Source organism: Semicossyphus pulcher, unplaced genomic scaffold, assembly GCF_022749685.1.
Source record: "Semicossyphus pulcher isolate SPU_LCO1_2020_fin unplaced genomic scaffold, fSemPul1.0.p SCAF_7, whole genome shotgun sequence".
Classification (NCBI taxonomy): Eukaryota; Metazoa; Chordata; class Actinopteri; order Labriformes; family Labridae; genus Semicossyphus; species Semicossyphus pulcher.
Genome location: NW_027211748.1, coordinates 12,473,527 through 12,490,010, shown reverse-complemented (window position 1 = coordinate 12,490,010; position 16,484 = coordinate 12,473,527). Strand labels below are relative to the sequence as shown.

The 16,484-nt window shown below is 43.1% G+C and overlaps 1 protein-coding gene across 1 annotated transcript in view; it reads right to left on the bottom strand.

Moving 5' to 3' along the window:
- The window catches only part of LOC138611109 (laminin subunit alpha-3-like), a 58,648-nt gene that overhangs the window by 23,746 nt on the left and 18,418 nt on the right, over nt 1-16,484 (bottom strand). Inside the window, exons 7-34 of the mRNA XM_069684043.1 lie at nt 16,129-16,244; nt 15,275-15,393; nt 14,855-14,945; nt 13,918-14,049; nt 12,372-12,422; nt 12,226-12,273; nt 10,987-11,121; nt 10,472-10,606; nt 9,982-10,116; nt 9,307-9,359; nt 8,867-8,966; nt 7,961-8,013; nt 7,730-7,835; nt 7,417-7,516; nt 6,873-7,029; nt 6,179-6,317; nt 5,832-5,974; nt 5,599-5,702; nt 5,187-5,343; nt 4,743-4,906; nt 4,544-4,652; nt 4,361-4,458; nt 2,465-2,663; nt 2,240-2,366; nt 1,835-1,983; nt 1,242-1,357; nt 889-1,100; nt 578-782 (exon numbers count right to left, since the gene is read on the bottom strand). Coding sequence (XP_069540144.1) covers nt 578-782; nt 889-1,100; nt 1,242-1,357; nt 1,835-1,983; nt 2,240-2,366; nt 2,465-2,663; nt 4,361-4,458; nt 4,544-4,652; nt 4,743-4,906; nt 5,187-5,343; nt 5,599-5,702; nt 5,832-5,974; nt 6,179-6,317; nt 6,873-7,029; nt 7,417-7,516; nt 7,730-7,835; nt 7,961-8,013; nt 8,867-8,966; nt 9,307-9,359; nt 9,982-10,116; nt 10,472-10,606; nt 10,987-11,121; nt 12,226-12,273; nt 12,372-12,422; nt 13,918-14,049; nt 14,855-14,945; nt 15,275-15,393; nt 16,129-16,244 — 3,453 coding nt within the window. The remainder of the gene's footprint in view (nt 1-577; nt 783-888; nt 1,101-1,241; nt 1,358-1,834; nt 1,984-2,239; nt 2,367-2,464; nt 2,664-4,360; nt 4,459-4,543; nt 4,653-4,742; nt 4,907-5,186; nt 5,344-5,598; nt 5,703-5,831; nt 5,975-6,178; nt 6,318-6,872; nt 7,030-7,416; nt 7,517-7,729; nt 7,836-7,960; nt 8,014-8,866; nt 8,967-9,306; nt 9,360-9,981; nt 10,117-10,471; nt 10,607-10,986; nt 11,122-12,225; nt 12,274-12,371; nt 12,423-13,917; nt 14,050-14,854; nt 14,946-15,274; nt 15,394-16,128; nt 16,245-16,484) is intronic.

Here is a 16,484-nt window from a genome sequence, read left to right as displayed (position 1 = left end):
TGGTTGTGTAATACCTCAGTTCTCAACTTGTGGGTCGGGACCCAAAAGTGGGTCGCCGAAGTGTGCTTAAAAAAAAAAAAGAGTCTATGCCGCACTTTTATTTTGAAGGACACGAGTTTCCTGAGACGTGTGTGAAGTAGTAGTGTAGTTTATTCACACTCCATGCATTCACTGATTACATTATCCAAGTTATATTTACATTCTTGAAACTAAATGAGCGCTACAGTAGATGCATTTATGTTGTACTTTTTTTTAGTGAATTAATTGTAGAGGGAATTTTTGACTTGTACTGCTACCTGCTGGTCATTTTGGTTGACTATTGTACTGTTGTGTTTTGTAAAGCTGACACTGATGTTCCATCTCAGGTCCAAACTGCACCATTTTTTATTAAATACATTTCAGAAATGTGGGTCACCATTTGTCATTAAGGAGGTGGTGGTGGGTCCTGAGGCTAGATCATTTGAGAACCACTGGTGTAATACACAGTAAAGGAGCACAACATCTGTTAAACATGTTCAATACACTCATTAAACAATAATCTCCAGTAAAAAAATAACAGTAGTAGGTTTCCTCTTACCTGCACTGCCCGGTGATGCTGTCACACTCAGGCCCTGCGCTGGCTTTGATGCCGTTTGGAGAGCATTCACAGCCCTCGCAGCCCAGCAGAGGGTGATAGCTGAAAGTCTCAGTCTCACACACATCACAGGACGGTTTCACCGTCTGAGGAGGGCAGATACAGCGGCCGGTCACCTCGTCGCACAGCCTGCGGCCACACTCACACGCTGCAGAAGAGGAATGTTCATTAGTACAAAAATATTTCAAGGTAACTTAAGGCTGGAGAGTGGGAGACCTTCCCATTATAACCAGCACAGGTGAAGATTTACTTACGTCTGCAGTGGGGGAAGCCATAGTATCCTATAGCACACTTTGTGCACTGTCGACCAATGACGTGCGGCCTGCAGGGACACTGTCCTCCAGCTGGATCACAAGTGGTGCCGGTAGAGCCAGCCTGGTCACAGTTGCAGGGCAGAGCGCCATCATTATATGCTGCGACAAGAGAGCGGGCAGAGTCTCTGCAGAACGGTGAAGAAGCTCTGGGGCTGAAGGGACAGAAAAAAAGACGTTCCTTTAAATACAGATGTGGTCTTATGCTCCTTTATCACAGCTAGAGGGCAGCATTTCCAAAAAATGTCATTAGTGTTTTTCAATGTACAGATAAGACCTAAGAGTTTGAAACCTACTCAATATAGAAGCCCTCCCCTCTGCATTGCTGAATGAAATCTGCAGACTTCTCCAGCGGCTTATCTTTCAGGAGATCCGGGGTGTAACTGCTATCAGGAACCAGCAAGATATAATCCTGTACAAATACACACATCATAACACATGATAAGATCACACAATCTCCACAGAAACCTCCAGTTTGGTTTGTTTTCTCCTTAAAACCTATTTATCAGTACGAAGCAGAGAGAAATAAACAGATTAACTGAGGATTTGGAGTGTTTAAGCCCCATTTTTCTGCTTGACTTTATCTTAAAAAAGGAAAAGTAAAGCAAGTGAACAACAAGCAGGCAAAGCCCAGCCCGTCCCTGTGTTACAGAGGTTGGAAGCTCAGCTTTTATAAAGCTGAGTCGGGCTGCCAGGTAGAGCACAGTCCCTTCATTGTTGTTGTTGGGGATATGGCATAATACTGAGGAGAGAGGAGCATGCCAAGAACTCAACCAGAACTAAAGAGCAAAACACAGACCTGCAGACTTCAAACAGAACTCTCTCTAAGCTCTTTTAAATATTCCTAATTTAATTGAACAATGATTGAACCATCAGATAAACCACTGACCAGAGTGAGTGTCTTCCTCTGTGGCACGCTCACAGAGATGGAGGGCTGCCTCCAAGAATCCTGCTCAAAGTCAAAGGCGATGCGGCCATCAGCGATTACGACCTCCCTGCACCCGGAGAGCGCGGGGCAGAAGGATGCATTTATCGAACCTGTGAGAGAGGAGTAGAGTTTAAGAGAGCTGTACAATTACCCATCACTCCTCTAAACCCATATAGGGAATTATGTCCAAGGCCTTTGATCATCCTGTCATGAGCCCAGGGACTTAATCTGCTCTTAAGGAGGATCACTGAGGAGAATTTCCCAGTCACTGCATGAGTTACCACCATGCTCACATTCATTGGAAGCCAATAAAATCTTAAATTATATTTTATTAGACAGCTTGCTACTTTCTCCACACACACTCACCCTTCCATTCACGCCCTGCGTCCACTCGAACCTCCATGGGGAAGGAGGTGTGTTCAGGCTGGTGATAATGGACAACGACCACGTATCTGCCAGGAAGGGGCACCTTGGGAGTGAAATTGATCTCCGTCTAGAAAGAAGAAGAAGAAGTTGTGGCGAAATTTTGCATCATCCCAGAAAAGCTCCAATTATTCAACAGGAATAAGAAATGCAGAGCAAGTTTTGTACCTGAGGGAATTTGAGCAGAATCCCATCACTCTGAGGTTCGCGGACAGGGAACACCCCCGTCTGTCGTCTCCTTCTCCAATCCTCATTCTCTCCTCGTGGTGGAGAAACAGCAGGAGCTGGAGAAAGCTGTCCATCACGGGCCACGTACAAAATAAAGGCCGAGGTCGGCTTCTCGAATTTCCTCTGAACGCAGTGTCGACTGCAAACATTAAACAGCAACATGATGTTACAGCTTCAAATATGTTAATAGTGTCTACAATGAACATAAAGATTACTGTGTTTGCCACACATAGACTATACTGCCTTTAATATACCTGGGCGGCCCAGGGTTATTAACAGCCACACAAGTATATTTGGCGACTCATTCTATTCATTTTTCTTATATTATCCATCCATGATCTTCATCCACCATTGATTATTTACTGGACATTCTCCCCCTGCGCTCTACTATTCATGTACCTGTCACGAGCAGCATCTCAACGCTTGCTTGTCAGAGAAACACGCACACAAACAGAGAGAAACGTCCGCTCGTACGTCCCACCTGTACATGCATTGAGGTGTAATCTCTATTTACAGATTCTATATAGACATGTAGAACCTGTAGAAAGGGGACATGGATTTGAGGGACGGCGAGTGTTCTGGTTTCCATTTGTAGTACGCTTGTAGTCCGAGTAATATTGACCAATCACGTATCAGCAGGCAGCAGCGTATGCAGGAAAAACAGTCCGTGAGGAGAGCATAATCCAACGGAATGACATCCCAGCTCCCATCAGCGTCATCTGGTGATGATTAAGCTTCTTATTAATCTCTATAAACAGACATCTGCATGCTAACAGGTAACAATCTGTTCTAGATCAAAAAGTCAACTTGAGATAAATTCCCTTGACGCTGTGTCACGAAAAGCCGTTCAGCATTTAGATTTCCCGACTTCCTCGAATGCATCAGAAATGATCGATTTGACCTCAACAAAGAAGCATTTTAAAAGTAGTTTTCTTCTCCTCGTGAGGACAGACCTGACAAAGCTTTATTTTTACTTTTTACTAATCTGCATCATGATGTTGAAATTAACTTTTTCTGTAAACAATGCAGCACGCGGAAAAGGAAGTCTTGCTTGGAAGTCGCTTATCGCTGTTGGCTAAACTGTTCACAGTTGTCCCCAGAGGCTATATCATCGTCAGACCATAGCTGATCGGATCAGACATTGATTGAGGTGTGACGTCTCCTGTTAAATATCGACTTTCGTGCGGCGCTGTTTTAAAAGCTTTTTAGTGGCTGATTGGTGCCAATGTCATTCAGCACCGCGTTTTGATACGCAACCTGTCCCCCCTTGTTGCTGCCACAGGTAAGCCCTCATTCTGTGGGAAACACTGCATTCAATAAATACACACTTCCAAAGACAGCTTTTGTTCTACAAGCGTGTCCTCCTTCTACCTCAAACTTATTCAAGTCTTCTCTGAATTTCACTCTTGGTCAAAGGTGCGTTAACAACACGCTAGAAGTCGACTATAAATACAGCTTTTGTCTCCACTCTTCAGGGTCAATTACAGCGCAGCCTAAATGACAGGACTGTAAACTGACAGCTGTAAACACATGTGTAACTGTAGCATCTAACCTGGTCGTTAGGTTAACAGTGAGAGTAAATCCAGTGTGACAGAGACAGAGAGAAAGAGAGAGTTTAACCCCGAGTTCAGCCTCAGGTAAGTGACCTCTCCCAGCTGGAGGAATGCGAGCAATCACACCTGCAAAACAGATGTTTGTCTCCATGCTAAACAGCACGACACAGAGGTCTGGTCTTGTAACATTGTCTCCTTAATTGCAGCTTACATTCACGGGTGTTGAAAAATTTGCTGTGTGACCGTGTTATTAAAAGCATGGGGTTTATTTAAGGTGACTTACCTGTCTTCAGTGAAGCGGCCATGAGTGGAGACACACAGCACCTTAGGGTTTACGTACTCAATGGAGAACTCTTCTGCGGGGACTGCGTACACTTTATACTACAGAGAGAGAGAATAGCCTTAATAACGTGCTCCTTTCTAGATAGTGAGCTATTATAATATTTTAAGGAAACATTTCCCTCACCAGCATGAAAGATGTTGTGGAAGTTTGCAGGAGAACCTCCGTCTTGTGAGTAAGCTGCAGCGCTGTCACCTGATTGTTGCTGTCCACGGCCACACTCCGGCACAGGAAGCTGTAAGGGTTAATACACACAAGAGCTGAAAACACAAACACACTCAAGGACATTATTATGTTTGGAGACACAAAACAACATGGTACTGACCTGTAGGCACAACTGTAAATGTTGGCCCTGGCCGGGATCTGGCCTCCTGATTGGCCACTGATGAGTATGTTGACGTTCTGCACAGTGTCGACCTCGCTGGCGTACTCAAGGACGAGGGTGTACAGGCCAGGACGAGGCACGCGTAGACTGATCTGAAGCTGCGACTAGAGGATCATAAAAAGTCATTTTACTTAATTCTATTAAACCTAAATAAAAGGAAATACAAAATAAGGAACTTAAAGGATTTAACCTCAATAAATTCAGCAGCAGAAACTGAAAACAAAACCCCAATCACATGCTTTTATTCTGGACTTTGAAACAGCTGACAAGTCTGTTTTACAGCTTTGATCACTTCAATATTGAAACTAAACCTTGTATTTAATAGTAAGCAGTAAAAAAAACTTCATAGTGTATGTAGGCCATAAATCCAGGCCTTCATTGTACCTGTCTGCCGTTGAGAGCGGCCATCTCAGGGTGATCAGGGGTGGGACGGCGCACCCGAGCCTGCCTCCTCCTGCGCCCGCTGCGGCTGGAGAGTATTCCCTGTGTGCCCAGAGCGGAGCTGAAGGCATCCATGGGCACATGCTTATACAACAGACAGCTGAGACGGAGAGACAGGCAGAGTTAGTAAGAGTAATGAGAGATCATAACATGATCACTGTGTTTTAGCTGATGTGGAAACAAAGGCAAGTGCACGGTTTACAGGAATATTTGGATGTTGTAATGGCTTTTGTATATACCTACACATTTTTAAACACAAAAACAAACCCTCATATTTTTAGAAGAAGACTTCTGTTTAGTTTTCTGTACACTGCAATCACACGTTACACGATCCTACAGAAGTTTAAAGATTTACTTTGTGTCCTTGTTTGCAGCTGGTAGGTATGTGCACGGCTCTGTGACCTTTTCCTGCAGCAAAGGTGCCTCATAGTACTCTCGGGGCAGCAGCACCAAATAGTCCTGGAGAGAAAGAGTGAAAATGTTTACCTCAGTATTAAGTCGATTTCTTATTTACCATTTTTCTCATGATTAGAGGAATAAACAAAGTGCAAGGATACACAGGAGTCTGGCTCCTGCTTATAAACTCACCAGCAGAATCCCCTCTGCCTTGATGTGAATTATCCATTTCCCAGGGCTCAATGCAAAGGGCTCAGCGAAGCCCTCTCCTGGGACGGTGAGGAAGGATGGGGAGGGACTCTGGGGGAATATTACTTCCTTACTCTGCTCTGTCCCTGCCAAACAGCAAGCAGAAATGTTTGTAATGTTAATAACTGAGAGCAGAAAAAGTGGAACATCATCAGTATAAAAAAACACCCATCATAAAACAAGCCATGGAGTTATTTATTGTATTTATTAAACGATGGGTTAGATTCAGTTATATGACATGTAACATACATGAAGTGTTAAAGCTGACCGGATGTGAGAGGCAGCCTTACCTGCAGCGCCTCTGTTATTGGTAGCCTTGATGCTACCTGTCACACTGCTGCCGCTCGGGTTAGTGAACCGCAGAACCACACGGTACAAGTGCTGCCTCCCATCTTTTGGGTCAACATGCACTGTTACTCTGACCTCACTCTGCAGGGACAAGAGTGACACACAGCTGACTGAGACGGCACAGGTTTGAGCAGACGATGAGGTTAGGAGAAAGGTTAAAAATCACGTCAGGTGGGCGGAGAAGTCAAGCAAACAGAGCGGGTTAATCAGCAAGCAAAGGTAAAGAGAGGAAAATACAGCCAAAGGAAGGAACGCCCTTCACTTACAGTCACAGCAAGAATCAAAGCCAGCTTCCAGCACCAAGATCCTCGCTCTCACTCGTGCTCGCCCCCTTTTTCGGGGAGTGGCGTAGCGCATTACAATTTGGAAAGGGCCAGGAAAGCCAAGGGTAAGAGTAAGGATGACCTCCGGCTGAAGAGAGAAATGTTAGCGCAGAGAAAAAAAAGAAAAATAGACCTGATATAATAGAAAGCTGTGTGCTTTGAGCAGGGATATCAGTGCAGAGGTCAAAGCCAAACAATCACGGAGGAATCAGCAAAGACTGAAGAGGAAGATAAAGGCTGATTGAAGTTGCAGATAGATCCAAAAATAGACATTTCCCATCAAATCAAGGTACTGCTGTGAGTATGGACTGACCTGTGCAGGTGACATTATAGCATAGCCTCTCCAGCTGAAATCTGGGAACTCCTGAGCGTTATAACCAAAGCGCACAGGTCTGGCGTTTGGCGTGGTGCCATCCTCAATCTCATACTTCAGTTGGTGGAGAGTTGGAAAGTAGTAGCTTGGTGCTGGCCTGGCAAGGAAGATTATAATTTAATTGGGCAAGAGGCGGGGTACACCCTGGACTGATCGCCTGTCAACCACAGTGCTGATTCATAGAGACAGACAACTGTTCACACTCACACCTACGGGCAATTTTAGAGTCTCCAATGAACCTAACGAGCATGTTTTTGGACTGTGGGAGGAAGTTGGGAGTACCCGGAGGGAACAAGCGCATGCACGGGGAGAACTTGCAAACTCCACACAGAAAGGCCCACTTCATCCGAACCAGGATTCGAGCTAGGAACCTTCTAGCTGTGAGGTGACACCGCTAACCACTGCACGCCCAGGGAAGAATACTTAACGTAAAATGTTGCCTTAATCATTATGCATCTCAACACTTAAGGCATTCAGATCTTACTCAGTGCATTTGAGGCCGACCACATTCTTCCGACACCGGCATTGTCCAGACGTCTCATCGCACGCCGCGTCGATGGCCCCGCCTACATCACACTCACAACCTATGAAAGAGAGAAAATTATTCAAGAGTAACTTTATACTTGAATGCAAAGCACAGTTTTGCTTCTATCTCTGCTTGCAAGCTTAAATTGTGTTTCAACTCTAACAAACGCACTTACAATCATGATGTACTGACCGCACCTTACCTACACATCTGCTGTATATTCATTGCACAAAGAGGGTTAAACTGCAGAAGGTCAGCAAAAAGGACTTACCTTGACAACCAAAGTACTTCTTCTTCTGCAGCAGGAAGTATCCGTCCTTACAGGTGTCGCATGCAAGTCCACATGCATAAGGCTTACAGTGACACTGTCCATTTTTCTACACAGACAGATAATAAAGAGAAAGAGTGTCTGAGCATTGCAGTTAAAACTCTGTAGAGTATGTTTCTAATCTAATTTGATCAAAAGATGTGTATCAGTCGCTGCAGGTTATGAAACACTCACCTGTTTGCACTCTCCAACACCACTCAGGGTGCCTTTCACATCACACTGACACTCTGGTATGAGAGAGGGGCAGAGAGGGGGGGGAAAGGTTATGAAAATAAAAAGGGGATCTACAGTGAATAGACTCTGATTACAAGATTTTGTCACTTTCATGGGTGAACACAGCAGCACAAAAACCCCACAATCATCAGAGATCTGCACATCAAAGGTCCACAGATTTACTGCCACGGCTTGCTTTCAACCCAGAGAGAAGAAACATCCCCTTAATGTCCGGCCACAGTCAACCAGAGGCATTCTTAGGATATTAAAAGCTCTTTTTTTCCCCTCTTCTTGTGTCTTCGGGCAGCGTGGTTGTGACAGCATTCCTGCTGCAGAGCAGAGCTGTAACATAAGACAGGTATCTGGACAAAGCCTGAAGCTGTTCCCTCACAGGCGGGATAATAGGAGGCACCTTATTATTCTCATGTTAAGTACTTTCAGGGGATTAGGAGGAGTTATTTCTGAAGGGACAAAGTTAAAGTTTTTAATGTGACTGGGTGCTCATTACTGCAAAGTCACAGCATGAAATCTGCAGTCGCAGCTCGACACTCAAAGCAGGAATTTGCCTTTATTTATGTGTTGTTCCTCAGCTCCCCTCTGAGGGACAGGAAGGCTGATCGGGCCTTGTTGACAGGGGTATGTTGACATATCCTCTGGGAAAGAGGGGCCAAGACCCATATCAGTACCTTGTCAGATTGCTACTGGTGATTTAATAGAGTCGGGGTCAGTGATCAGAACTAATACTCCTACAGAAGAAAAATGAGACTGGGGCATTTTTAGCTGACAGGAGGTCAGCTAAGTACGACTTTTACTTACAAAATAAAGTTAATAATAGTTTATGTTTTGCTTAGATTTCCGGTCTCTTACCTATACAGCCACGAGGGTTGTCTGCAGCCAGGTTCCAGTACCGAGGTTTGCACCTGTCACACAGGGTTCCTTCTACGTTTGGTCGGCAGCGGCACAAGCCCTGAAACAACAGAGAAAGAATGTAAGGATTGTTGAGACTGTAGCCACTGTCAAAACATTTAAAACGTTTACAATCAGTCAAAATAGTTGCAAGCGACTGCATACACTGCCAGTTTTTCTGAATGACTGGAAATGAGCTCGGGATATGTTCCAAAATAGAGCTGAAAAGGAGCTTCCAGAAAGTCATTGTTTTTCTCCTTCGGAAGGAAGTCTCTTTTCCTTGATTCTAATTGCGTTTACATTTGACGGGACAAAGACTTCCTTGTCAAATATGCTGGTAGGTTTTTAGTATCTGTGTTATCTGTTGAAGGACTTTAGGGGCTGATTAGATGGTGGCATACCGTTTGAGGATCAGCGAGTTCAGTTCCTGCGAGCACACATGAGCTGATGGAGGCTAGAAGTATAAAAGAAAACACAACAAAGTAAAAAAACATTAATAAATCAGAAAACTGTTTAGTTAGGTTCTGCAGCGGAATATTTAACATGACCTAAAGGTGGTCAAATCATATATATGTAGGGGATTGGAAAAGAGATCTGTCAACACAATTAACAAATCTTTCTCCAACATTAAGGCTTTACTGCCACTGCTACATTAAAAATGGGGTATTGTGCTAATTTCACTCTGTGATACCTGTGGAGTAGCTCAGCATCATTTACTGTTTAAAAAAACTTATCATTTTTCTCACACTGGTGTCTCAGTCAGCTCTGTCCCTTGCCTGTTGAGGCTGCATGTTGTGACATCACAAAGTGCAGTGTGCAGAAAAACCTGTCTGAAACCTTGCGTTCACAGCAGCCTGCAGACTGAGCTGAGAAGCCTGGGGATTACTCCAACATACTTTTACCTACAGATTTGAAACTTCACCCACGTTTAGTCTGGACATCCAACATTGTAAAGTTATATATATGTCTTAAAATGTAAAAACACCCCCTCTTTAAGTATGATTGGTCCAACTGCTGCAACTGTTCAGTCCATAAATTACATTAATTATGAGTATTATTGTGTCTTGTATGGTCACCTGAACACTGGGGGAACCTGAGTCCAGAGGCGCAGCGGTCGCACTTCTGGCCCACCACCCCAGGGAGACACAGGCACTGACCCGACAGCTGGTTGCATACGCTGCCATATGAGCCTTCCTGTGAACACTGGCAGGCTGAGGAATAAAGGACACAAGTTAGCGTAAGAAATTCAAATATAAGCCTGTATTAAGGTTGGGTCAATGTTTAATGAAAAGGGTCTAAAATGACGGCTGTTTTCCCCCAGAATCTTATTTCCCAGAGGTCTATTCTTGGGAGTTTGATTCCCTAGAAGGGAGAAGTCCTTATATATCTCATGCTCCAGCTCTCTGTGAAATGTTGTAAATAAAACCATGGAGATGACAACAACAGGTTTTACGGGATTCTGTGGGAGGATGAGGATGTGCACTCCACAGAGTCATGAGAAGAGGCCACAGTACGCCCAATGAAATGAACATTTTTGCATATATCACATGCACCCGATCAACTCACCAGCACAGTCTGGGTATCCATAGTAGCCGGGCGCACATTCGTCACACTTCTGCCCAACATAGTTAGGAAGGCAAACACACTCGCCACTTGGACGGCACACACTTTCAGCCACACCAGCGTTATCACAGAGACACACTGGAGGAAGAGGAAGAGGGTCATGAACTGCTGCTTTGGCAAATTAAAAGAGATAAATAACATAAAAGACTACACATTATTTATCAGGGCTTTTACGGATACAATCATTCTTAAAGATCATTAAGAAAATTGTGAAAATTACATTAAATGGATCTTTTGTATAAAACCTTTAATACTATTTGCACACTAACTTTTACTTTGTTATTGTTTGCAATCAGCCTAACATTAGCCCATATCCTTTTTTGGTAAGCTGTCTTTGTTTACATCTTTCAAAATAATGTTCACGTTTCATAATCATTCAGTCAAATGACACTGTTGCACACTGTCTTTTTAGGATTTGTGGGGGATTAATGTTCATTGTTACGGTGCTTCTTTCTCACCCTGGCAGTTGGGGAAGGATTGGTATCCTGGTCGACAGCGGTCGCATCGCTCCCCCTCCACACCCTGACGGCACAGGCAGCGGCCCAAAGCATCACACACTCCGTACACTGTCCCTCTGTAGTCGCATCTACACGCTGTGCACAAACACATGAGCAATGTTTATTTCAACAATGAAAGTAATCAATTAAACCCTTACACAGTCAAATGAATGAACCTGAAACCTGCTTATAAATGAGTCTGAGCTCTTTTTTTGGTCCTGCTGAACAACAAGGAAACACTTTCTTCACTTGGACTCATATTGTGGCACACAGTGGTACGGCTGCCCTGGTGCCCACGTCTTGCCAAGTCTCGCCTGGTATTGGTATGCGAACAGACTTGGCACTCAGACAGGACAGCCACCAGAGAGACTGCCACCGTTTTCTGTGCCCCTAAGCAGCTCCCAAACATTAAAATCAGCTTTTCAAAGGCTGCTGATGAAATTCCGTCTCAGTCAGTTCACAGGATGAAAGACAAGCTGAAGGAAAGTTACTTTGGGCTGTAATTTATGAGAAATGATACAACAGAAGCAGCCAGGGGCTAAAGGTCTTTGTTTGAATAGAAATACCATATTAATAATAATTAGTTTCCCAGCTTGAAGGAAGCCAGAAAAGGGAATTTAGAAGAGGGGTCAGAACTAATAATAGACTGGTTAGTTCTCACTGAAAAGTCCCAACTGATTACTGAGAGTCCACTCGAACTTAAATCCCAGCTGATGCACATGATATTACTGTCATGATATTGCAAGAGATCTGCTGTCACTGAGCAGCACATTTACCCATTCTGAAAGTATATGAGACACATACTTTGGCAGTTCTATTAAAACCAAATCATAACATCCTGCTAGTTCTGTTTTCTTAAGGCTTACAATATGATCTGACCTTTGGCCTTTTCTATACATTAAGCCTTTCTTGACCGACCGTTGCCTCATGATCTTAAACCGAGTCAGACTCAGCGGTGCCTTACATGGTCCTCTAAAGCCCTTTTTAACAACCCGGGCTGCCTTAAGGTGAATGTGATACAGGCGACAAAAAAGTCAAGGACTGTCCTTTAAAAAAAACTCTTAAAGAGGAGACAGTACCAGCAGTTTGTTTTTAGTTTCAGTACATGTAAACGAGGAGAAGTGATAAAAGCTGTTAGCATAGCTTTGGTGTGTAAACACCTCTATAGTAGGACAACATATCAGGACTAATCACACTCACGCTGACAGCTGGGTGAGCCGAAATATCCCCGAGGGCAGGCGGTGGGCACTATAGAGAGAGAGAGGGGAGATTTTTTTAAATTAAACAGCATTTTAAATGATTGTTTGTGGTGTAAGCCACTGCCAAATCTTGTCTCGCAAACTTACCCACAATAGGTCCTGCGGGGGATTTGGTGGTCGGTTGATATACAGGATAAGCTGATAGCAAAGAAAAGACACCAAGTTAATACCTCCTCTGACTGGAAGCTGTCATCAAGTGTCACATTTATTTATTGCACTGGGGGATGATTTTGCCACCCATAAACAACAGACCACAATGCAGTTTGAGGCAACACAATTATATTTTCATAATATCATATCATATTCCTGCCAAGAATTTACCGAGACATACATTACAGTACATATGTGGCTAAATCTAGCTTAAAAACCAGCTTGTTTTTACCCTTTAGTTTTCAGATAAACAAGATATAAACTGTGGTGCTAGTAGTTTGGCTGTTGTGCCTTTGGACTCAGCTAATGTAGCTGTTTACCCCATTTTCCAGTCTTTATGCTAACTTAAGCTAACCGGCTTTTAGCTCCAGCTCTGTGGCTAGCACTACAAACACAAGAGTGGTATCAATCCTTTCATCACATTTTTTACAAGAAAGAAATATGTGCATTTCCCCAAATATCAAACAGCTCCTCCAGTAATAACAGACTTTGATCTTCTGTACCCAAAACACAAGTTGTATGAACTCTTGAGACCCAGACAGGCTTCTAATAACTGTGTCAGCGTGTTCAGACTAGCCTGTCAGAGCTAACAGCTTAGAGACGAGACACCCAGTTTTAATAATAACTTCTAGTAATAAATCCATCTATTGCTCATAAAATCTCCAAGAATTTTTATGTATCAGTTCACAATTAATTTCATGTTTATGTGACATATGAGACAAAACACCTGGGGCAGAGCGCAGATTTGGATGTTGAGTGTATAAAACTAGGACATTTATTGAGATACTAAGAGTAAGACATTTATTCAAATTCCAGGAACACAGAAGCTGAGTGTTGTGGCAAGTTAAAGCAGAGACCTTAAGAAAGACTTACGTCAGTCAAAGACAGACAAGCCAAATAAAAATCACTTATAAAAGAGACAGATGATAGAATGGGTGGCTTATCTTTACACCCTGGCTGACCCTTGAGTCTGTAGCCAGATCAGAAAGAGATGAGACAGAGAAACTCTCTTAGTGTTTCTAATATCTGCATCTATATGCTTAGATGGAGAGATGACATGTGGAATGTGTTTTAATCAATACTGTAACATGTACAAACATCCTCTTGCATGTAGCCCTGCAGCTTGAAAGGAATACTTATTTGAGTTTGAGGGGAACATGAACTCAGCTGAAACATAAAAGGCTGAACAAGAAACTGATTCCAGCCATCAACAGTTGAATTTAACCTGACAGTATTTAGTTTGATAAATCATTTTATCAATTATAAGTTTGATAATTAAGGTTTTCGCTGTTATCTTTGATTACAAAGGATAAAGGTATGGTTAAGTGCACTTTACACTGCCTGTTCCTGCAGCTTTAACAGACAATGGAACGACATACTTTGCACATTTACCCAGATGTTTCCCAACAGCACATTGATCCTTCCACCCACCCATTAGATAAACTGGGTTTTACAGTATGTAATAACAATAAAACAAACTTACGAATGCACTGAGGGTAGTTATAGTATCCGTCAGCACACCGATCGCAGTTTTCTCCAGTGAATTGCGGCTTACAGATGCACCTTCCGGACCCCATTTCACAGCCGGCTGTTGTCCTTTCATCACACCTGCAGGCTGGTGGTCAAAAGTTATTTAATGAACATATATATGCACCAGGAACACATATACAAACAGATTTAGACTAAAATGGACATGCATACAAATGAAGAAAAGGTAATGATTCTAAAGTAAGAGGACATTTGCTCCATATAGCATGTCAATAACGAGTACAGAAAGTTACCAACCCTTCATCATCTCAAAATGAGACATCTCAGAAGCCAATAATGACAACTCAACCTTTAGTGACTCTTCTTCCTCATCTAAGCTGACTTAATTGACTTTGTGGTTTTTATGGTTCACTTCTTAAATCACCAAGGGCAACCAGTTTAATTCCACGACTTTCTTTTGTCCAAACACAACTGGCAGCTATTTATACACAGAGGAACAGCCATGGACCATTAAAGTAATGTAAACAGGAGTGGAGCCCAGTTGAGCAATAATACAAGCGGTGGTGCCAGTGCTGTTTGTGCAGTAGTGCCATTTGACAGTGATGTCCATATAAAATGTTTTAGCTTAACTTGTTTGTCATACATTTTATAATCAAATGCCTGCACAGTGAGATAATCTGTAGTTTCCAAACCTATAAGGTGTTACATCCTGCACATTTGACGGACAGCAACATCTACTCAACATCTAAATGCTGCAATGTCAGACACACATGCCTTTAAACTTGCAGCCTCAAAGAATTTAAATCAAAAGGACCATTTAAACTCTATTTTAAAATAAAATAATTTTAATCAAAAGATAAATAAGGACAACACATTAATAGTAAAATAGGGCATTTCGGTGTTACAGAAATACATGAGAAAACTCAACTCACGTATGCATCCGGTGGGAGATTCAGGAGGAATGCCATAAGGTCTGTAGAAACCTTCAACACATCGCTCACAGTTCACTCCATCAGTGTAGTGCTAAAGAGGAACACGAAATTAATATGAAAGCAATAACTTCTGTAGAATTTAACAGGTAGAATAAAATAAAAGATGTAGGAAGAGCAAAAGACACACCTAAAATCACTATCACGTAAGAGAAAAGTGTGTACAGAGAAAAAGTAGGTTTTTGGCCTTGTACCAGCTGCAGTGTTAGTGGCACAGTATCAAATGCTTCACAGAGGACATAAAAAATGCACAGACAACATGGATTTTTCTTTCTTCTTTTATACCCTCCTCCTCCTCTTGCCCTACAAACACACACACATTCAGACACAGGAATCAGTTTAGACTTGACGTGCATTTCATACCTGGCAGTTGATGCACACTCCTCCTCCGTCGTACCTGCCGAAGGTGTCTAAACTTGCTCCCCTCTTTTCCACCTCTGGGTCGTAATAACAGTCAAAGGCATGGGAGAAACACTGGCAGGCTGAGGAGGAAACCCCCGAGACACACACACACACACAAAATTATTCTATATGCCTCAGCAAATCACCTCCCTCGTCTGTATTTAAGCACCTTAAGCTACTCATTCTGCAAAAAGGATTCAGGTTGTTAAGCATTAAGAGAAACTATAAAATCCAAACTAAACACGACGGCACATCCTCTTCCTGTAAACCACCGCTGTGTCTCATTAATGTTTATGAAGGGTTAGGGCAAATTTCCACTGCATGAGTGCGCTGATTGGATTACAAGTCTTCTTCATCTTTCTCTCTTTCTGCTTTTGCGGCTGCTTCAAGGTCATGTTTCATAAGGGGGAAATTTTGTCAACCGTCCAAAGCAATTAGATTCCAGCTGACACAGGCTGTGCCGGCGGGCTGGATGGCTCACCGATAAGCTGGCATGGGGGACTAACTGGTGGGCTAACGTGGGCATGGCTAGCTAGCCTGCTAGCTCGCTAACATGACAATAAGCAGTTATCCTGAAGCTAGTCGTGCACTGTGATGCTCATCACACATACCATGTGAGGAATGTCCTCTCAACTCTTCACCCAGGCTCTCTACAACACCATATGAGGGCATCCACAACAGGGTTTGAATATCAGAGGCAAGAGGACACTTCAGTCAACTCTGGGGGTCGTAATTCAAAGACCCAGCAGCATGGGGAGAAGCACACTGTGGTTTTGTTTACACATTGAATGAACTCACTGAACATGTACACTTACATTGACACTCATTGGGGCTGTCAACAGTCGCAGCGCGCCACGGCTTCTGGTTAAAGCCAGGGCAGCAGCGGTCACATGACTCCCCGCAGGTGTTGTGTTGACACTCACACTGGAGTCTACAGATTGGAGATATGACACATGGATTGAGTGATGATTAGATTCTTCTTCTTGCAGCACAAAAAAACAAATCTTTCTTTAAACATTCATTGACTGATTAAAATAATGAACTGATTTTAACCACTAGGGACAGCAGAACCAGCTGTAAACACAGCATTGACTTGTTATTAGCTTATTGTGTTGCCATGGTAAATATGTAGGCGCCTTTATAGCACAAAGACAAAGCAAAATTAGCATTA